Raw genomic sequence first — 22,121 nt, forward strand, 5'->3', positions numbered from 1 at the left:
CCTGCTGCGTCTGTACATTGGAACTGTGCTCCTACAGCAGACAGGCTCAGTAAATATTGGTGAATGAATACATATGCCCAGGAGTAAACTAGCATAACTTTTCTTCTGACTTCTATCACTTACCAGAATTATTTTGTATAGATGCTTTATCTTTCCATGTAAACAATGAGCTCTCTAAGGTCAGAGTCTATCCGGAAAACTCATATAGCGGTGTCTTCTCGTGAAGATGCATTTTAAATGTTAATAGGTAAATTAACATATATGTTAGTAATTATTTAGAGCACAACCATCAGTGCAATCTTTCCAGATACTTATTTTTCAGAAAAAATCCGTTTGTTTCAAAAGGAGAATGATTCGATTTCCTTTTACCAGATGCGGCCTCTAGAATAAAAGTAATTCACTGTCAATCCCTTGTGCTAAAGTCCTAAACAGGATCTTTAAGACAGGGGTGGCTATACCTTTGGAAAACTCCTCTTTGCAGAATTAAGAATTCTTGAAAATTAAGTCCTCATTAGAATTCCTTATGAGAAGGTCTTATTAGTAATCCTATGACCACTCAGAGCAAGAACTTGTAATTTACCTGGTAATTTTCCTAAGAAGTTTCTTGTTCCCTAAAAGCCATTGCCTTCCTGCCACCCTGTTCCTCCAGTAGCTGGCTGTGAGGTAAACAGCAACACCCTGCAGGTCAGAATCCATCCTCAGGCTTGCCTTACTTATTGTTGTGATACGGGATAAGATATGATTATCAGTGTGGGCTTAACAATTATCATTGAGCCAAATGTTTGAGTCAGTTCATTTTCTAAAATTTTGTCTGGCTTATTCAGAGAATCCTTTGTTACCTTAAAAGTCAAAATGCAGGTAATATTAACCTATTGTGAGGTTTAAATAGATCATAAGTGAATATATCCCTAGTATAGTTCCAGCACATTATACATAGTCAATGTATGTTCTTTCTTTTTTTATTACCCCCCCGCCGAGTCTTAAGTAGCAATGTTAGCACCAGGGCCAAGACAGCTGAATACATACCCTCACTCCAGAAAACAATGTATATGGTTATTTGTGGTTGGAGGAGTGGAGGGCAGTCATAACCCTCCTGTCCTTGACCTGTGTTCTCTAGACATACCTATCATTGCTGAGTGCCACTATCAGAGACACACGTGTTATTGGAATAGAAATGACAGGAGGGCTATGCTAAGAAGACACTGGATTAAAGCTTTGCAAACTCTCTTAATATTTTTGTATACATTATCTTATCAGTGTTATAGGACAAACCCTCGTTCTTTAAACTACTATGATTCAACTTTTTCCTTCTGTTTATGCAGCATCCAAAGATGTTTGTTGCCCTGAGGTGAAAAAAGAGTGAATCTAAACGTCATTTAAACATAGGTAGGTGGTGATGAAAGATTTTCAGGTAATAGCATGAAAATAACACTTGTCAGTGTTAGTAAGGGAAGAGTTCCTCTCCTGGAAAAGATCTTTTCTGGGTGAGATGAGGCAAGATACGGACCAGCAGATATAAAGCGTTAGGAGGAGCCCAAGTCCAGGTGCATAGCTCGTCCTTCCATACATTTTCTCCAAAAAAAAGTGATTTCACAAATTTTAAGAAAAAAAAATTTTGCAGTAGGGCTTTGCACACACAAGAGAAATTTTGTAGTGGCTCCGGTATCACATGTCCAAGTTCAGATTCCTGATAAACAATCGTGCTTGAGAGTTAGTTACAGAAGTGTGCAAGGACACCCTTCCTCCCATATGCTCTAACCCTTACGTGTTTTGGGTGTCTCTGGTGCTGGGTTTGTATTTTCTAGCACTGATAGAACATTCCATCAGTCTGTAAAAACAAAGCAGAGATGAACTCTTCAGAAAAAATATGTTTATAAAATTAGCATTCGCTCACTACCACTTTCCTCTGAGACATTATCAAATATATTTTTGCTAAGACAGAAAGACAGAAAAGGAAAATGATCATGTGATAAGATATTACAATATCCAGAAGATCAAATTCCTGTCCTCCATCCCTCCTGGAAAGTATTTGTTATCCGTGTGACAGAAAGCTTAAGTGTTCATTTGATTAAAACAATTAATACAGAAGTATATAGAGATTATATATCTTACTAACATTTAGATAGGATCTAAGAAGCATCACTTAAGTATATGCTGCCCTCATTTACCCATGCCCCTCTCATCTCTTTCTCACACACCCACACACAAAGATGCCTACAGAAAAACATACTCCATGTTTAAAGGATCCATGGAACAAAATATTCTCTTTTTTTATTAACATATAATGTATTATTTGTTTCAGGGGTACAGGTGTATGACTCGTCAGTCTTACACAATTCACAGCGCTCACCATAGCACATACCCTCCCCAACGTCCATCACCCACCCACCCCATCCCTCCCACCCCCTCCACTCCAGCAACCCTCAGTTTGGAGGATTCAATCAATATTAGTAATATAATACCAAATATTTATGATAAAATATTGAGATGTTACTGTTGAGATTCTATGGAGCAATCGTTTCTGCATTGCGGGCTGTGTGGAGTCAAGATAAATATATTCGATCTGAACCTTGCAAGAAAAACACAGGTCCACAGGGATTTGAAAGAGGATGATGATTTTGGAGAAAGGTGAGGGTATTTTAATGACTGGAAAATAGTGTTTGCAAAGGGGATGCCGGAAGATGAAACTGATGGGCTAAACCAGGGCCAGATTAGAAAGGTCTGCAATGCCATGTTGCAATTGTGGAATTTTAGGTAAATAGGGTATCAGCAGAAGGTTGTAAGCAGGAACTAATATGATCAGGAAACCCTTTCTTCAGAAAGCTAAAAGTGGCAACAATAAATATTCTTTGTTATGGCATTTATTGACCTTGAATCTATGCTGTAAATTTGGATGCCCTTTCACACTGATACGAGGTATATTCTAGTCAGTGGTTAGCCACTTTATGGGTCCTAATGTTTGCTTCTCAGTCTTACCGCTTGATGAACAGCATAACGCATTTGTTCAAAGTAAAGCCTTCCATATCATATCTTCAAAGGCCAGATTGATCCGTCTGCTGCCATTGCATTTCCAGTGGGCAGCGTCTCTACAACTCTGCAGGAACTTCTTCAGCAACTTTTGTGGGCTTTTTGTTGTTCTTATTTTCTCCTCTCTGGCTGTAGTCACTCCAGCACCCTAGGTCAAAGCTGTTTTGGTATCTCTGTGTATCCTCTACAGACATGTCTGGTTGCACAAGTGGTCCTCCCTAAAATTGATATTCCATCTCTAAATTTTCTTTCAGAACCAGGCATTTGGCCTGTTGCTCCCTGCCAATTGGGCTTCACTAGTATTTGCTTTTCCATTATCGGTTGGCAGGGATGACTTGTCCTTCCAAGTGTCATGAGGCTCAGAAGCAATTCTGGCAATATCTAGCTGGGTAAAGACGGCTTTGCTGAGATCTCCTTGCCTGGCTCACTAGTTGTCTTCACTTCTTCATTGGTTCATAGGCTCCTTTCCAGCACACCTTTCTTCCTGGGCCTTATTCCAAATTCAAAAGATGCCAGTCACGAGCTTCAGTAAGGCTTTTCATCTTTAAGTATGCCTTTCTTGAAATGGAAAATGGAATAGGTACCTTGAGAATCAGCATGCTAAATAAAATGATTTATGAAATATTCTCCATTTTTCCCATGTTCTTACCAAACAGCTTTTGTTTCATTATTGCTTTGTTTAATATTTTATTTATTTATTTATTTATTTATTTATTTATTTATTTATTTATTTATTATTTGTATGGGAGAGAGTGTGCATGGTGATCTGGATGAGAGGCAGAGGCAGAGGAAAAGAGAGAATCTCAAGCAGACTCCCCACTAAGCACAGAGCCCAGTGTGGGGCTCAATCTCACAACCCTGAGTTCTAGCCTCTAGAACTAGATTTACAAAGGGGAAAAATATGATTGGCAGTGGACTTCTCATTTACAAAATTTTGATTTTAGAAATAAGGATATGTTTACCAGTAACCCATGGTTATATGGTAAAATACTTCTTACAATACCCTGTGCTAGGTGTTTTATATACATAATTTTATTTACTACTCCAGAAAAGATAGAGAGTATTCAATAACCCTTCTCCAGCACTGAGAGAAGATAGGACTGCACAGTTCCCAGGGTCATGGATGCTCATGATATAATAAGGTAATAATTATTATTTTAAATATTCTGCTATAAATTATGGCACGTATTATGCTTTTCCAAAAAATAAACAATGTTTAGGCTACCTGGAATTAAGTCTGCTGAAAAATTTGCACTATTGCAAAAAGACAAGCCCTGTTTCCAAGAGGGCTCAGTAGTCTAGAATTAACGTGGACTTAAAAAGTTCTGAAAATATGCCAATTAAAGCAATAAGGAGCGCCTGTGTGGCTCAGTCAGTTAAGGGTCTGACTCTTGTTTTCTGCTCAGGTCATGACTTTTTGCATTAGAAGTATTTATCATCTGCAGACTGTGAAAACTTACTTCTATTATTTATTGTTTGTTTTTGTCCTTCCTCATGGTGTGTTTTCTCCTTGTGGAATCCCTGTTATTAACATACTAGCTTTCCTGGATCTATCCTCCATTTCTGTTTTTCCTTCATGATCTTTATCTATTCATGTACTTTTCTTGGCATTTAATCTTTCTGGACCCAAATCCTGATTTCAATCACCCTCTCCTTAATGTAATGTACTGAATTATTATTTTGGTTAGAGTTCCCCTAGAAAAGATAGTGTGGCAAGATTTAGTTATGCAATGTTTATTTGGAAAGAGATGTCTGGAAACCCTTGTAGAGGAGTGAGGAAGTAAAATAAGGAAATGAAAGAAACCTGTATAGTGTGCATTCTCAAACAAGTTCAACCTGTGAGCTTATCCCATTGCAGTACTCTGAGAAAGGAGAACATGCGAATTACCTTATTTAAGGATAAAGCAAGGTGGAGTATTCATAAGCCAACTCTCCCAGTCACTTGTTGACAGCTGCTCCTAAAAGGGGTTAATGCGCGCCATTTCCTCCCTGCTAAATACATAAGGGGGGCTATCCCTCCTGTCCAGAGCAAGCCCTCTGGTAAAAAGATAAATGCGGATGCAGGAAGATAGCAGGAGGATATGGGCAGAGTATCAACAGCATCTGTTACTATTCGTTTCAGTGGGTGTTGGGGAAATATAATTAAAGCAAAATCTCCTCCCAGCCCAGAAATCCTTTCCACAAAAGTAGTAAAGAAAGTACTTTTGTTATTGAATAAGGATTAAACCAGATTGTGATGGACATCACAGGCAATCCACTGAGAGTTTGCAAAGATAGAAAGAAATCTCACTCTTTTATATATACAGGTGGATACAACCCATTACATACTTGTTCTCAACATAAACAATAACTCCTTCTCAAGTAAGAAGTCTTGAGAGTACCATTTGTCATAGAGTTCATCCTAACATTACCTGGTTATTTTGGTGATTACTGTTAGCCAGTTGGCTTCATCCCAGGGAAAAACAAACTTATTACATCTTTATGATGGGAGGTAGTTTTGCACCTTGGAGCAAGGCACCCACCAAATTTAGGCTTCTAAGTCCCACAGAGACTGGGAGACAGTGGTGTTATCTATCATAATGCTTACGTTTCAAAGAAATGGCTTCCAAGTCCTTGAGAAATAAATTTCTAGGGAATAAAGTTAACAATAGGCCTATCTAGTCTTCAAAAGGATTTATGTCCATTTCAAAGAGAGGAGGACTTACAAGTTTTCTAAAGTAAGTGCTGTGAGAAAAAGAAGGGAAAGAAATATCTTATTTTCTAATTTTATATAATTTATATAAAAATTTATTTATATAAAATTTATATAAAAATAATAAGAGTAAGCCTCTTAAGAGCCTTTTATTTTTCATTTGTATTTGTTCTTACCTTAGAGGTCACATCTTTTAAAACCATAAAATTTTTGTGTCTGCATTTTATCTCCTTCACTGCTTCCTAAAATGTGTTTATTCAAGTGTTCATCTTTCTTTTCCTACAAGTCAATTGGCATGTGTTCAAATGGCATATGTTGAGATGTTCTGCCTGATTTTCTTGTCTATGGCTGTGAGTATTGTATGCTATTTTTATTTGTCAGCTTAGATATGGTTGTTGAAATCAATTAGTTCTGACATTCTTTAAATAGTGAGTGGAAGACACAGGGATTCCCACCCCAGTGGGCCTCTGATCCCTGGTTTCTTGATTTCTCCCAGCCTCAAAGGCAAGGCAGGCCCAACTTACTTTTTGGTTTCTTCTCAGCTCCTGAGGTCAGGGAGAACCATGACACTCCCATGTCCTTCCCCCACGAAGTGTACAGATCTCCCAGGACAGACTGTTCCCAGGATCCACTCCCTCTCTCTGTGTCTCCCCATCAGGCTCCAACCCTGTTCTCCAAGTGCTTTCACAACCCCTTCACAGTTCCCTCTACTGAACCTGAACAGAGCCCATTTACATCCAACTGGATTTGGAAAAGAAGAGGCTAGAGAAGCATATTTAGATAATTGTGTTCCCAAATTGGGAACACAAATGTTTGTGAGGATCTTAATTACTAAGCAAGTGACTTTTAAATAAAACAAGGGGATACAAGTCTTTCATATGTTAATTCAGGAGGAAGACTTGTTAACCTTATGGGCTCCATTTGGTCAAGATTGATGGCTTTCTTTTCCTTGAATTGTGAAACAGCCCTTTTATTGTATCTAGACACCCTACTCACTGTTTCAAACAACACATCTTCATAGTTTGAGAAGTTAGACCATTCTTGTTGTAAGATAGAATGTATGATTTGATTGTCCTGAATTGAGGTTCATGCCCTCTAGTAAACCCTGAACTACCAAACTCAAGCATAAGGAATATTCGGGCACTACCACTTCTATGCTTTTAAAATCCTGACCTACATTAGAAAATATCATCCTTGGGTCCACTATTTCTGGTACTTCACCCTTCATGAAAGTAGGTAGTGTTAGAATGGGTATGCAGAGAAAAAGAGTCCTTCCCCATAGCTGACCATCTGGAAGATGGAGAGCTACAACCTGGAAGACTTCTTGCCACTTTCAATTCGAAGGGGCAGGAATTTGCAAGTGAAGGCGACAAAAACCTGAGATGCTCTTCAGGATCAAGCCGTTGCTTCTCTACCATGTATTTATGTGCATCCATTTGTATAAAAACCCTTTGTGTGGGTAAATTTTGGACAACTAATTTGTACTGGCATAAAAGAATTTCCACATATGTGTATTTAAAAATGCTTTTAAATTGACAATTCAGACAAATCCCATTCAGGCCAAGGTATAAATAATAAATGTGTGTTTATTTGAACTTCTTGATGGAGAAAGCTGTGCAGACAATAGACTTATTTATTTCTAAAGAAGATTTATGTTGAAAGAAAGTTCCCTGGGGCATTAAGAAGAAAAAGCCTGCAAAAAGCACTCTAGTAAATTATAACTCTGAGGATAAAGTATGACAAAAATAATTACTAAAGTAAAAACCACAGTATAAAACTTGCATGTACTCTATATCATATGTTTTCAACATTTTTTTTTTTTTAAATTCCTGTCCCTGAAAGAACTACTCCTGGGAGAATAATTGGGATTTTTGAATACATTAACTCTTTCAATTTATATAAAATTTTGAATATTGTTTTGAATTCTGGATATTTAGCATAATGATATTTAGTGATAGTTATATTTGATTAGTGGTTACTATGTTATTACTATCTTCATTTTATAAGGAGGAATTCAAAAGCTGAAATAGTAAGGTCACTTGCCCACGTTTTACACCATTAATTGGAAGAGCTGGGGTTTTAACCCTGGCATGAACAGAACCTGGTCTGTACCTGTCATGATATGTGGTCTTCCAACGGTATATGGTCCATGTGACATACTGCAGACAATAAATTTGTGATTCATTTGAAAGTTAAAATTCAAAGAAGTACATGGGATGATGTTAATTTTTCTTATCTTTCGAAGAGACTTGAGCTCTTTGGCCTGGAGTAATTTTCAAATATACATTCTCTTAAAGTTATACATTTAAATTAACTTAGTAAGTAAGCCAGCATTCAACCGATGTACTCTTTTGCTTACATCGAAGCAACAGTTAATTTGAAACTTATATAATTATATTCTTTCAAGTGAATTTAATATTCATAAAAAACATCCATTAACATAAGTGCACTTTAGCGTCAGGCTGGCTAAATTCAAATCTCTTATTCACTGAATAATTGCAACCAAGTTACTTAGCTCCTCTGAGAAAAAACTTTTAACTTTTTCTGAGTGTTTATAATGTGCCAGACACTGTAGTTGGGATTTATGTCCATTACCTCATTTTATCTTTACATGAGAGACCTAGAGTTTCCTTATTTTGTGGATGAAGAAACCAAATCTCAAAAAAAATTTAGTACCTTTCTTCTACACTAGATAATAAATATCAGAGCTGTTAATTCAAATTTAGGTCTTTCTGACTGCAAAATCTTTTTTTTTTTACCTTTCATTACCCTCAGCTGCTTCCAATACCCACCTAAGGGTTCTGTGAAATTAAATGACATAATGTGCATAAAATACACAGTAGCAGCCTCATTGTAGGTGCTCAAAGAGTAAAATGAATAGTTTCCATTTTTAATTTTGAATTTTCCTGGTAATATATCTTAGAAGATACTCTACTTGGAAAGTGGCATTTTCTACTACAAAGTCCTCGGTAGCACGATGAGGATAACTGTGAAGGAAAGTCACATGGTGAATCATGAAATGTTAAAGCTATTAGAAAGCTTAGATATCATATCTAACGTTGTTTATTGTTTTTTGTTTAGTGAGCTTGTGGAACTATATCCTCTTACCCAAAATTTTTGTACATAAACTGGTCTAAATTGAGTTGATATGGTTGAATAGGATGGGAAAGAATCCTCATTTTGCATCAAGGTGGTCCATAAGACACACCTTTCTGGACTCAGTGCTCCATAAAGCACAATTTGAAAATGAGATCTCTAGTAACTTTGTCTTTTTTTGTGTATGAAGATGGCCACAACCACAAAATATCTGCTGAAATTAGCAGTTAGTGGAGGAGCCATGGCTAGAAGAGACATTACACTTGGCGCCTCCCGTGTCCTGGTCGAATGCACTTTCCCAGACTTAGTGCTACATACAAGTGTCTACAGAAAAGCAGTGGTTTGGGGACGGCTGGCTGGCTCTGTTGGTTAAGTGTCATGACCACTCAGGTCATGATCTCAGAGTCGTGAGATCAACCCCCAACTTGGACTCATGCGCTGGGCATGGATCCTGCTTAAGATTCTTTCTCTCGCTCTCTCTTTCCCTCTCTCTCTCTCTCTCTCCCCTTCTCTCTCTAAAAAAAAAAAAGAAAGAAAGAAAAAGAAAAAAAGAAAAGCAGTGGTTGGTATTTGTTCATAGGATTTTTGAAATATTTGTTCCTATACATAGAAAATAATACAAAAAAATCATTTTGGTCTCTAAGATGGTAGCAGTTGTTGACAAAATATTACTGTAAAGTTTTATATCATTGTAATCTTCTTTCTGGACTCTAAAGGTTGCTAAGCAACCTACTCTTTTCTGGGAGCAAAGAGTAAACACTGTACTTATACAGCTATTGATTTTCCTGAAATCGGAATAGTCTGCCAATCCCTGGGGCACCTGACTGCCTCAGTCGGAAGAGCATGTGACTCTTGATCTCAAGGTTGTGAGTTCGAGCCCCAAGTTGGATGTAAAGATTACCAACTGCCAATCCCACCTTATAATAAGGTAACAGGCGATAGGAGGGTCTAGAGAGGAGGGGCTATTATAAAAAAATTGTTTATTCTAACTTGTTTATGAGTAACACCACAATACTCTTTTGAGTTATAAGCTTCTATTGTTTTGCTTACTTACACAGACTATGTGCTTGTAATAACAGAACAAATACTTGATGTGGTGTAAACTGCAATTACATAATTATTTGCTTGCAAAATAAAATATCATTGAATATACATACATTAGATTTATACATTGTTATTCATTTAATCAGAGTCATACTAAAGGTAATAATAATTTGGAAATATTTTTCCTAAGCTAAAAATACAGTTTAGTAAATATAGATCACTCCATTCCAAGGTCTCAGGACAATAAATGGTTAAGCATTTAAAGAAAACCTTAGCATGAGCTATAAAGATATGGTTTGATGATAGAAGAAAAATGCAGCATGATTTTTACCCTTAAGTAATTAATTCGACAAGAATTTATTGAGCATCTTCCTCATGTTCTATCAGATACACTAATATATTAAGGATAATTTGGGAGATGAGAAAATGGTGAAACAGTTGTGTATAAAGATAAATTATGAAATAGAATGATGATGCTATAATTGCTCTAGGAACAAAATATTGTGCAAAAATCATAATTGAGTTAATGTAACTACAGAAGCAATTTTTGAGACAGTAAAATTTCTCTTAACCTACATGTTTTTGGCCTGAAAGTTATTTGGTAATTTTAAAAAAGTTGAAAGGGGAATTATAAAAATATAATAAAATACAATAACAATAACAAATACTACAGGTATAAACAAGTTTGGGAACAATACCACTGACTCGTGGTTTATAAAGATTAGGCAATAGGAGCTTGAACATCCAATTATCATGGACATTAGCTTAACTATTTTATGGGGCAATAAATATTTGGCAAATCTGGTGAGTCAGTTAAGTGGTTGAGAGTAAAGACTACTTTTCCTGTAATTAATTATTTAGGAGGAGATAACATAACATACATATGAGATCACATATATACATCTAGAGGAATACATAGGTGTTTAAAAAATGATGGCTGGGACATCAATTCAGTTACTCAGGTGTTCTCTCTGCTGGTAATGGAATGACTTTCGGGAGATACTGGAGGGAAAAATAACCCAAAATCCGGAGTAGCACAAAGGAATAATACATGGTTTGCATCATATTGTGAACAGTTTAAAACATATTTTAAAAAATTGCCCAAAGCAGGTGAACACTCTTCTTAATTTAACTAAATGGAAACATTTTCTTTCATTAGAGTCTCACTTTAAAGAGTACTATATTTGCATGTGTGTGTGTGTGTGAGAGAGACAGACAGAGAGAGACAGAGACAGATTCCAAACGGTCATTCCAATTAGCAAATGATGATCACCGCTGTAACTTCTAAAGATAGTAGGGTCAATTAATTGGTATACCCTTTATTTCACTGAACTCCATAATAAGGTGGAATTAGCACTCAATAACTAAATTACTCTGTCTAATAGAGGTGAAAATAATTTAAAATTTCCTAGGAAATTCCACGTGGGAGGAAAGAGTAATACAAACATTAGAGACAGAAAAGAAAAAAAAAATAAAATTGTGTAATGAAGCAGGGAAGTGCTTGTGACAAGAGAATGAGAATTTTTTGAGTTATCTATAATGAGATTATCAATGTGACCTCTTTGCTTTGTGCCCCTCTGATATTTTAAGTGAAGTCTGTGTCACCCATTAATGATTTTAAGAGTGGATATTTTAGGGTATTTTAAGACATTTTGAATTTTACATTACAACTGACAATTGGCAAATCCAGGGAGGAAAAACCTGGACTCAGGACCACAACACAAGGGGACATCTAATCCCGTGTCCTATTTTGGGGAATTTTTCTTGGGTCATCTGAACTAAGATGAAATACCCAATTGTAAGCTGACTTAAGTCCTTACTCCAGAATAGAATGAGGATACAGAGGGTCCTAGCCACCCTGCCCTTGCAGTTGGACAAACTATGCAGGAAAATAGAGAATGACCCTTCATGAGGTACATTTGTTTTAGTAATATAGCATGAGTATTGATGAGAAATTGTGCAAACTAATCTGAACTTCATCTTAAAAACTTTGAATGAATGCCTTGTTTGGAACGGATGGTTACAAACAGAGGGTTAGGCATAAACAATGTGACGTGAGATCACTAGCATTTTTAGGTAAGTCCTTCATAAAGTAGGAGATGAGTAGTGAGAACCTTGAAAATAATAGTTTCACCAAGCACTGATGAGCATACAGCTACCAAGGAATCAGAACCTTTTGGGAGAGGGGAGAAGAAATTCATAGCATATGTGCTTAGTGCATGAGGACCTGTTACCTGTTGTAGGATACCTTGGACACCACAGTGCTACACAGGACTGAATACCAGGAAATTGCTGAGAGACCACTGGCCGTGATATTCCAGAAACGAGACAGACACATCCATGGGGAAATCTGGAAGTAGAAAATGTTTATTTACATTTAACATACCTATACCAGTATAGGTATATACCTACCCAGAGTGACTAAGAGCTTGACCTGGTATGAGATTACCTGGATTCTAAACCAACTCCATGATTTCTAGTCTGTGTAATCCTGGACAAGTTTCTCCCTGTGTCCCAGTCCCCTCATCAGTAAAATGAAGGAAATAACATTATGTAGAATAAAGTATAGTTGTACATACAAAATTAGCCTATGAAAAGTACTTTGCATACCCATGACCTAAGAAGCAATATTAAAATTATTATTTCAGTTCCATTACTATTACTGTAAAAAGATACTTGAAAAAGATACACTGAAAATGCTAATAGTGTGTCTTGAATTTTGTGGCTGTCGATATTTTTTAAAATATTTGTACTTTTGGGGATTTTTTCAAGTTTTCTTCAGTGAACATGTTATTTTGAATTAAGAGGAAACTTTTCTAATTGTCAAATCATTTCCAAGTCAGAAGCATTCTTCTGTGGAAGATAAAATACAAATGATGATTCCTAAGAGAAAGTTTTCTTAAAAATCCTTTTAACAATTAAACACATGAATGAAATTCAAATTAGACTCTATTTCCTGCTATGCTATTCTCTGTAAAATAATCGGTAAAAAACCGTTATGTTTTACTTATATTTTACCTTAGGGTACAACACGGGAATAGAATGTTTGGGGATATGTAAACTAGATTTGATATTTGTAATGACTTTGTTTTGAATTTCTCATGTTTAGCAACTAATAATTGCACTTGAAATAATTAGCCCACGATTCCTTTGTAATAGCTGAACACCACAAATTGTGTTCTGAAGGTCAATGTTTAAAGTAAATATCCTCAAGGAAATAAATGTACCTTTTTCATGGAAGATTAAATAATATCAACTGAATGTCAGTCTTTTAAGCAGAATTCTAAATCATGTCAAGCTGATTCAGCTTCTCGTGTGTCCATCTTACATTTTTTTTATTTAGTCCCTGTACCCTTTTCTGTGCTTCCATTAGGTGGAGACCCGGTCTTCTGTACTGGTAACTTTGGACCAATTCATGTCAATTTATACCCAAAGTTTTTCTCTAACATTTCTAATTTCTTTTTTTTAAATGTTTTATTTTATTTATTTTTTTAAGATTATTTATTTATTTATTTGACAGAGAGAGAGAACACAAGTGGGGGGAGTGGCAGAGAGTGAGGGAGAAGCAGTCTCCCAAGGAGCAGGGAGCCCGATGTGGGGCTTGATCCCAGGACCCTGGGATCATGACCTGAGCCGAAGGCAGACGCTTAACCATCCAAGCCACCCAGGAGCCCCTAACATTTCTAATTTCTTAATCTTTTTCTTTATTCTTCTTGCTATTATGTTCCCCGTTCTACCTAGTGTAAGCCGCCACGGTACCATGATCTTTGTAATAAAACACGCAGAAGATAATTGGGCAGAAACATGAAAACACTACTTACTGCCCCATTCGTAATCAGCTTATCAAATAATGAATTTACTGCAAAGATAGACTTTTTTTTCAAAATATATTTGGAACTCTTGTTTAAGAAATGCCTCATAAGATTGTATTAAATTACTATAAATGTACTTACTGGTTTCTGGACACTGGTGCTATTTAAGATGGCTGTGATGCCTGCCCTGTCTATTCAAATGAAACTTGGAGCTTTATGTTACAAATCCAACTGGGGGCATAGTATTGTTTTTGAAAAAAAAAATTTGGACATTCTGGCAGATAATGGCTAGCTGTTCACCAAAATTAGATTTAATAAATAAGTATTATTTTAACTAACCCTGAATGAGGACTGGATGCAGAGACAGCCTGTTGTCTGTCATCCAGTATCCATTCTCCCTTTTTTTCTGTCATAAATTAAACCCTCACATTGAGTCTCATTGCTCCTCAGTCTGAAACCACATTTATAGCTTCCCTTGCATCCACAGCCACCATGTGACTACACTTGTGCCAAAGAGATGTGAGCAGAGATGATGTATATGACCTCTGGTATATGTCCTTGAAATAAGCTTTGTGCTGTCTACAGTTTCTTTCCCTTGCCCCGGGACTGGAATTTAGAAGTGATGATAGACAGCCTCCTTCATCAACACACATGAGAACCACATCCTCGGGGCCGCTGCAGTTAAGAGAGGAGAAACCAGGATCCCTGGATAAGAGTGCAGAGAAGAACCACCTGCTCCTCTAGCTACTTCCAGCTTGGACTTTCACTTCAGAAAGAAAGAACTTTTCTTCACGTTTGAGTCACATTTATTTTGGTCTCTGTTGAAATAACCCGGCATTATTTTAAAATACTACTTGAGAACATAAGAAATAATATATTTATTACTGTAATAAATTTGTGTAGCATTTTTAGAATACAAAATGTTCTTCACTTTTCTCCAAATTCACAAAATCCTGGGACCTCACTATTATTACCTAAGTTTCACAGGAAGAAACGAAGGCCTGGGAGTTTTGCTCTGTCAAAAGTTACCCCAATATGTGAGTTCAAATATAACACACCTTTGAAGATACGAAGTTTAGTTTTGAGAATAACCCGTAGTAGCTCACGATAGGTTCTGCTGTGTTAACTTTTCTCCTTTAAAGTCTTTATCACTGCTAACACCTACTTTACTGGGTCCTGGCTGGAATCCTGACTAACACTTCCTGACCTTCAGGAAGTTGCTTAATAACCAAAGACCTCAGTTTCCTCTTCTGCTTATATAAAGGATGATGGGGGAAGGGAGAGGCAAATGTGTTTTTAAATAGCAAGCTGCATTTTATTCATGAACATCAGCCTAGTGGCCCAACTGCAGAGTATCTAGTCCGGTTAATTTTATCTGCAAACCTTTAAAATAAGTATTATAATTCATACTTGAACACCATACCTCATAGCATGCAGACGCTATAAAATTTGTCTAGCAAGTAACCCTTGATATCCAGTGGGAAATCAGCTCAGGAAGCATGGAGAAGGGGGCAGTATGAAGACTCCTCTGATTTAACCACCTGAACACATCGGTGCAAATGAAGCTGACCCCAGAGATAGGGAGCAGCTTGCCTTGCAGCAGAACCCCAAGAGGAAAGAAATGTTTACTACACCCTGTGAGTGCATAGTTGTTGAGGCAGGTGCTACTTCTCCCTAAACTGAGAAATGGGTACTAAGAAACCCTTTTAAGTTAAAAACTCCTAGGTAGAGATGGAAAGTATGCTTAGGGACGTGGAGAGTGGATTACCAGGCTGAAAGGTGTGGTTGTTAGAGAGATTTGAGTAGATGCGGGAGGGCCAGAAGAGCAGTCACACCTTCCCAACTTTTTCACAGATCCTTCATATATTGAAATGATGGACGTTTCTATCAGATAAGCACATTAATATGGGTCACATAATTAACTTATAAGAAATCAATAGCAAATATGGTTTTATTTATCCAGATAAGGTCTATTCATGTTACTTTTCTAACCATCCCCAAATAAAACTAAAAATTACTTTGTCGTTTAATGTTTATCCTTTGAAATTTAGTGAAACAACTACTAGTTTACTGGGGAAGGGAGTCAGGAAGAGTAAAACATTAATTAATATTATCTATGTTACTATTTTCACCAAGTTTTACTTCCATGAAAACCCTAGAAAAATGCAAATCTGGTTGTAAAATGAACTGGCTTTGAATCCCAACTTGGCTGAAGCTACTTGAGGTCTTTAAACTCAGTTTCCCAATCTGAGTTGTGAATAATGGGCAAGGTTATTGTGAGATTAGAGCTGATAGGCGTCAACTACCTGGAATTCATTAGCAACGTATATAGATCGTGTACTGATTTGCTCTGCACCTGTGCTGAATTAATCAGGCTGCAATAATTGCTTGGATACAATACTACAAAAAATCTGATCTAACAGTAATGTGTTGTTGGTTAAGCTGAGCAAATATAGCTCATACGGAATCAATGCCAACATAATGCTTAACCGCCATCCCTTTAGTATACTCCTGTTGACCAAACTGAGGCAGCACATGACAGAGAGGATGCAGGTATGAAGCAAGATGACAATCTGGGCCAGTGGGCACATAGGCTGGAAGATAAGCCTTGGTTTTGCCTACTTTAATGGAGAACAAGTAACCTTTTCACTGCATCTCAGAAAACAGCTAGAAAATTCTTGGTTTTTTTTTAAGATTTTATTTATTTATTTGAGAGAGAGCTAGAGAGAGAGCACGCAGACATAAGCGGGGCGCGGGGGCGGACAGAGAGACAGAGAGAGAGTGAGAGAAACAGACTCCCAATCAAGCAGGGATCCCGATGTGGGACTCGATCCCAGGACCCTCAGATCATGACCTGAGCCAAAGGCAGATGCTTAACGGACTGAACCACCCAGGCACCCCGAAATTTCTTGTTGCTTCAAGAATAGTGATAATCTTTAGTTAATTATCTGCAAAATATTACTCACCAGATGCAAAAACAATCCTTTTCTTCCTCAATATAGTAGTGTACACTAAAAACAGCATTTCTGTAACTTCAGGGGTTTAGCATTTTCATTTAGCTGATTAAAATCCATTGTAGATGATAATTATGCCAGCTTTTTAAAAAAATCATTCAAACACTCAGAGATGATTTTAAAATCTTTAAATGGCTTGTACCAGATTTTTATTTCTCAAAGGGTTTCTACTTATGGAAAATTTGCTTAGATTATGCCCTTTTGTCATATCCTCAGTAAATGTTAAATCAATGCAAAATGGGTGGATTTGTATTTCTAAAAATAAGCTCTTTCACAGGAAGAAGAATTAAGGAAGAGTGGGGAAGCCAAATATGCCCACTTGAGTGATGAACTTCATGTATTAATTGAAGTGTTTGCTCCACCTGGGGAAGCTTATTCACGAATGAGTCATGCATTGGAAGAGATTAAGAAATTCCTGGTTCCCGTAAGTGTCTTTCATTTTTCACAAAGATGTTTCTCATAACTTTTCTTTTTTAAGTGTACTTTTGGTCTTCACTGACTTTTTAGACGGAGAGTCATATTGCAAACTAATCATTTGTGGAGTTGATAAGAAGGTAAAATAAAATAGAATACAACAAACGCTTAGCACGGGACCTGGCATGTTGCTGCATAACCAAGGTTTGACAGTGTCCTCCGTACATCACCAGGTCACAGTCATGAAGAATAAGACAATTAGCACATAAACACAAACATGTAATTGAAGTTGAGTGCTTTTCTCTTGTGTCTTAATCACTTGGTAGTTGACATGTTTTCTTGGCAATTTTTAATTAATGGGAAAAGCATTTGCAGGTACAATGGCAGGGGAAAGAGATTAGATATGTAATATATGCAACAAGACAATGACGTTACTTGAAAATATCAAATGTACTGTTACGTGACATTATGCCAGGTGCTGGCTCATTATAAAACATAATAAAAATAATCAATATTAATAGAGCCAGACATTTGTTGACATCAAACAAAAATTGGAAAAATAAACTCATTGCGCTCTATGAGAGCAACAGAGTGTTCATTAATTAAGACGGCAAACTCAGGGTTGCATATTGGATAGAATTCTCTACTAATTTTCTAAGAAATAGCGGAAGGTTAAATGAATGAAGCTTTTATAAAGGTTGACAATTTAGCATTCTAGAAGAGGTCATTCAAATGGAAATCTTGGCATTGGGGCTTAAGCAGGGAATAAGGTAATTGGAAGAGAATGCTGAGTAAAATTTTCTGGAGTGCCTGGGCAGAAGTCTTTGGCAGAGGAGAAAGAGCGTAGCTAAGATTAATCTGTTCAATGAAGAAACACTGTAGATTTCTAAAGTAAGCAATAAACTCAGAGGAAATGGTGGGTAAGATTCATTGACTGGCAGTGATTTTGAGAATAGTAAAAGAAAAAAAAACAGAATTTTGAAATGTAAAGGCATCAAAATCTAACCACATAATGTATTTATATGCCCAGTTTAAAAATTTCTGTCAAGACAAGGTTATAGAATAATCCCATACCACTCTGGCTATTCCTTAACTTTATATGCACGCAGAATTTCTGCACAATTTATTACCTGGTGCTTATCAGAACACCTTCCTAAACAGATCCAATATTTCATAAGCACGAGGATGTTATGTTCTCTCTTCCTTTTGCGTCCAAACTAAATGCCTAGTGCTATTGGGTAAGCAGTTTTACTATACTTAGCTCAGATCAGACCTCTAGTGATATAAGTGGTATAGAAAAAGGCTAGGACCACCTACATTACTAACTCATTTCATGCCTGTAGACAAATAATTTAAATTCTCAGAGCTTCAGCTTCTTCATCTTTAAAAAGAAAATAATTATAACTGACTGACCTCTATCACAGTTATTGTGAATATTAAATAGGGTAATGTGTATGAAAGGACATAGAAAATTATCAAGCACCATTTAAATGGATGCTTTTAATCTATTTTGTTGTTATAGTAGATAGAATCTTGGAATGACTTTCTGAGGTTAAATATGTAAGATGAAACACTATTTCATTGCTACATATATATTGGATCTAAGTTGTGGGCTCGGTTAACCCTATTTTATTATAAATGCTGGTAAAACATCTCACCTACTTCTAGACCTTGTGATACGTGTAATAATTTCATTTATAACTTCACTGAAATATAGACTCCATGAGGGCAGGGCTAGCAGTGTCTCTCTTGTATTCCCATAGTTTAGCATCGTGCATGGCACAATAATTATTTGTTTGAGGGTCTGACGGATAGGATGGCTGATTAATAGGCACCAGGAGTGATGCAGAGAGATAAAATGGCTATTTGGGTCAAGTTGGAGGAATAGTACCCCACAATTAAGATGCTTTATATATACACATCCAGATGAGGAACGAAAATCTTACATTGGCCAATATGACCTGCTCCTGCCTGTCTCTGGGATTTTCTCTCTGCCTGACCGACTGCTCACTCTGTGTGCTCCAGACATGCTGGCTTCTGTTCATCCCGCACTCCAGGCTTTCCAGGCTCACGCCTCACTAAGGGCCTTTGAAGATTCTTCTCCAAAATACTGACACAATTGTCATTCAGGTCTCAGTTCACTCTAGCAATGCAGGAAATTCTTCCCTGACCACAGGGTCTGAAGTAACCTCCCTGCATTTGTACAATCCTATTATATTTTGTTCAAAATATCACTGACCCCTTAATTAACACTGCAATTTATTGTCTTACCATGCTTTAGCCCTCTGCGCTTACTTAATTTTCCTCATAGCTTTTATAACCTGTTCTATATATACACACATACGTATATATATATTACTTATTTGTTTATTGTTGGTTTTCCTGCTAAAATATAAATGTCATGAGGGTGGGATTATTGTCTAGTTTTACTGCTTTATTCCCCTGTTTTGAACTCTGCCAGACACATGGGAACACTTAATATTTTTTGTATGGGTGAATAAATGATTGAATGAATAAGCTTTTGTTTTTAGGGTTTTTTTTAAGATTTTTTTAAAGATTTATTTATTTTGGTGAGAGAGAGAGCATGCCAGTGCGGGGAGGGGCAGGTGGAAAGGGGGAAAGAGAGAAGCAGACTCTCCGCTGAGCATGGAGCCCAATGCAGGGCTCAGTCTCACAACCCTGAGATCACGACCTGAGCCAGAATCAAGAGTTAGACACTTGACCGACTGAACCACCCAGATGCCCCTGAATAAGCTTTTTAAAAAATAAATAGGGGAGCCTGGGTGGTGCAGTCAGTTAAGCCTCTGACTCTTGGTTTTATCTCAGGTTGTGACCTCAGGGTTGTGAGATCAAGCCCTACATTGGGCTCAGTGTGGAGTCTGCTTAAGATTCTCTCTCCTTCTCCCCCGCCCCAGCCACGCGCACCAGCCCCCCACCTCATGCTCGCACTCTCTCTCAATAAATAAGTAAATAGATTTTATTTAGTTAAATAAATAACTATTCTGATAGCTCTCAATGTTGTATTAGTAAATTTTACAATCGGTGGAAGTCCTACTTGATAAATTTTTCCCATATGCCTTGTTTGCCTCAGCACCAAGAAAAGGATGGCAACTGTCTACTTCATCTTTCACTAGAACCACAGGGGGGCAAATATGAACTGCCAGTTCTTTTTTTATTATAAAAAAATTACTTGCTGATCCAGGTTTCTTTTGACATTCAGTATTAAAGTCTACAGAAATGCTAACGTATCAGGACATTAAAACTGACAAATAAAATAGGTGAAGAATTATAGCCAGTAAGAGACATGTTAGAACCACATAGAAAGCTAACGTAGAATAGGACTACCATCTAATTCCTCTACGAAATGGAGTGTCTTTCCATAGTTTTTACCTTCCTTGCCCTTCTTTTATGTTATCCAGTATTTATCCAATGTGCCCTATGTCCAGAGGTTGTAGTTGTTCAAGACTGCTGACTTCGGAACATACAACTTGTCATGAAATGTCTGAATGCAGTAAGCTGTTGGAAAACAACACAGTTTTAGTACTTTAAATGAATTGTTAAGGGAAAAACAATTATTATTACCTTGGGAAAAAATTTCTAACTTTCTGGTCTCCCTCCAGTTACTACAGTCTTATCAAAACAAGTAGAGGGGCACATCAATAAAACATCAATAAATTGAATTCCCCTGATTTTAAATTTCTAATACTTTGAGCAGATACTCTATTAAAGTTTTCACTTATTGCTAATTTGGCTTACAAATACAGATTAAGCATATTAAATCATTTGACAAATAGTGACAAAAAGGATATAAAATCCTAATCTATGTTTCAATAATGCTAATGCCTTTCTCTTTCCTTTATCATCTATAAAGCGGTAAACAAATGTCATTATTATCATTATATTTTATCATACTCCTTTCTCTTATAGCTCAAGCACTAGGACTGTCACATATAGTTGTGCAGATTACCCCTTACACAAGGCTAGGGAATAACATTTACATTGTAGTTTGTGAATGAGACCTCCCTGGGATTCCTGATTACAACTTCCCCTTTTCCAACTTTAAAATAATGACACTGTATTTCATTTTCCTACTGGTTAACTCTCACCTTCAATTAAGTTGAGTTAGTAAGTTTTACTAATGCTTAATAATCAGCTCATGATTGAACATAATACATTGTCTCATAATTAGAATTTATGAGGGTTTAGCAAAATTCTGCTCATTGAATGTGAGTTTATTCATTCTTTCATAGAAAAGATGAAAGGATGGGTCTCCACGCAACTAGGAAATTAGGTCTAGGTCACAGATAACAAACCAATAGATGACTTTGTTACTGGCTCAACAGTTAGTTATTGACAGAATTAAGAGATCACAATACTCATTTCTACCAAGCCCTGGCATGGCCCCAGAATCTTTCTCAGCACAGTATGCTACACAGCACTAGAATATTATCAGAGTTGACAGAATTTGAAAAGTATTTGTCATACCTGGGATAAGTCTCTAATGATCATTGCTAGAGGTTTTATCACTTAAAGAGAAGGTATTATATAGATATATGTATATGTGTAATATTCAACATAGAATACAATATATTGTACATTAGCAAGAGAATACAATATATTAACACAATTCAACACAGAAAAAAAATGCATCATTCCAGGTTATTTCTTTCCTACATCAGATTGGATGACAGTGGTGATTCTTGAAATGGGGCAATTAGGGCATATTATATCATTTCAGGTTTGAGATTAGAAACCTGCGTAGGAAACCTCTCAGGAGTGTGACTATGGAAGAAAAGTAAATGCTTTTCCTCTTTAGAGTAAAAGCAAAGAGAGGACATTCTTGCCTTCTCTTCCTCAAAGACTGTAATCCTAGCTCTGAAATGGGAAAATGACACTGATCATTATTAGCAATCGTACAGGGAAGTAGATATAAGGAAAATAGAAAAGAAAAGCAGAGTATTTTCAGTCTAGGACATAGAAGATCTAGACTTTCAGGCACTGATAAAATTTTTATAAAGCTTT

The 22,121-nt window shown here is 36.7% G+C and overlaps 1 protein-coding gene across 3 annotated transcripts in view; it reads left to right on the forward strand.

Annotated features, from left to right (window-relative positions):
* The window catches only part of KHDRBS2 (KH RNA binding domain containing, signal transduction associated 2), a 600,281-nt gene that overhangs the window by 268,960 nt on the left and 309,200 nt on the right, over positions 1–22,121 (forward strand). For all 3 annotated transcript variants that reach the window (XM_027602665.2, XM_027602667.2, XM_027602666.2), the window contains exon 4: positions 16,963–17,109. In XM_027602665.2, coding sequence (XP_027458466.1) covers positions 16,963–17,109 — 147 coding nt within the window. The remainder of the gene's footprint in view (positions 1–16,962; positions 17,110–22,121) is intronic.

Source organism: Zalophus californianus, chromosome 7, assembly GCF_009762305.2.
Source record: "Zalophus californianus isolate mZalCal1 chromosome 7, mZalCal1.pri.v2, whole genome shotgun sequence".
Classification (NCBI taxonomy): Eukaryota; Metazoa; Chordata; class Mammalia; order Carnivora; family Otariidae; genus Zalophus; species Zalophus californianus.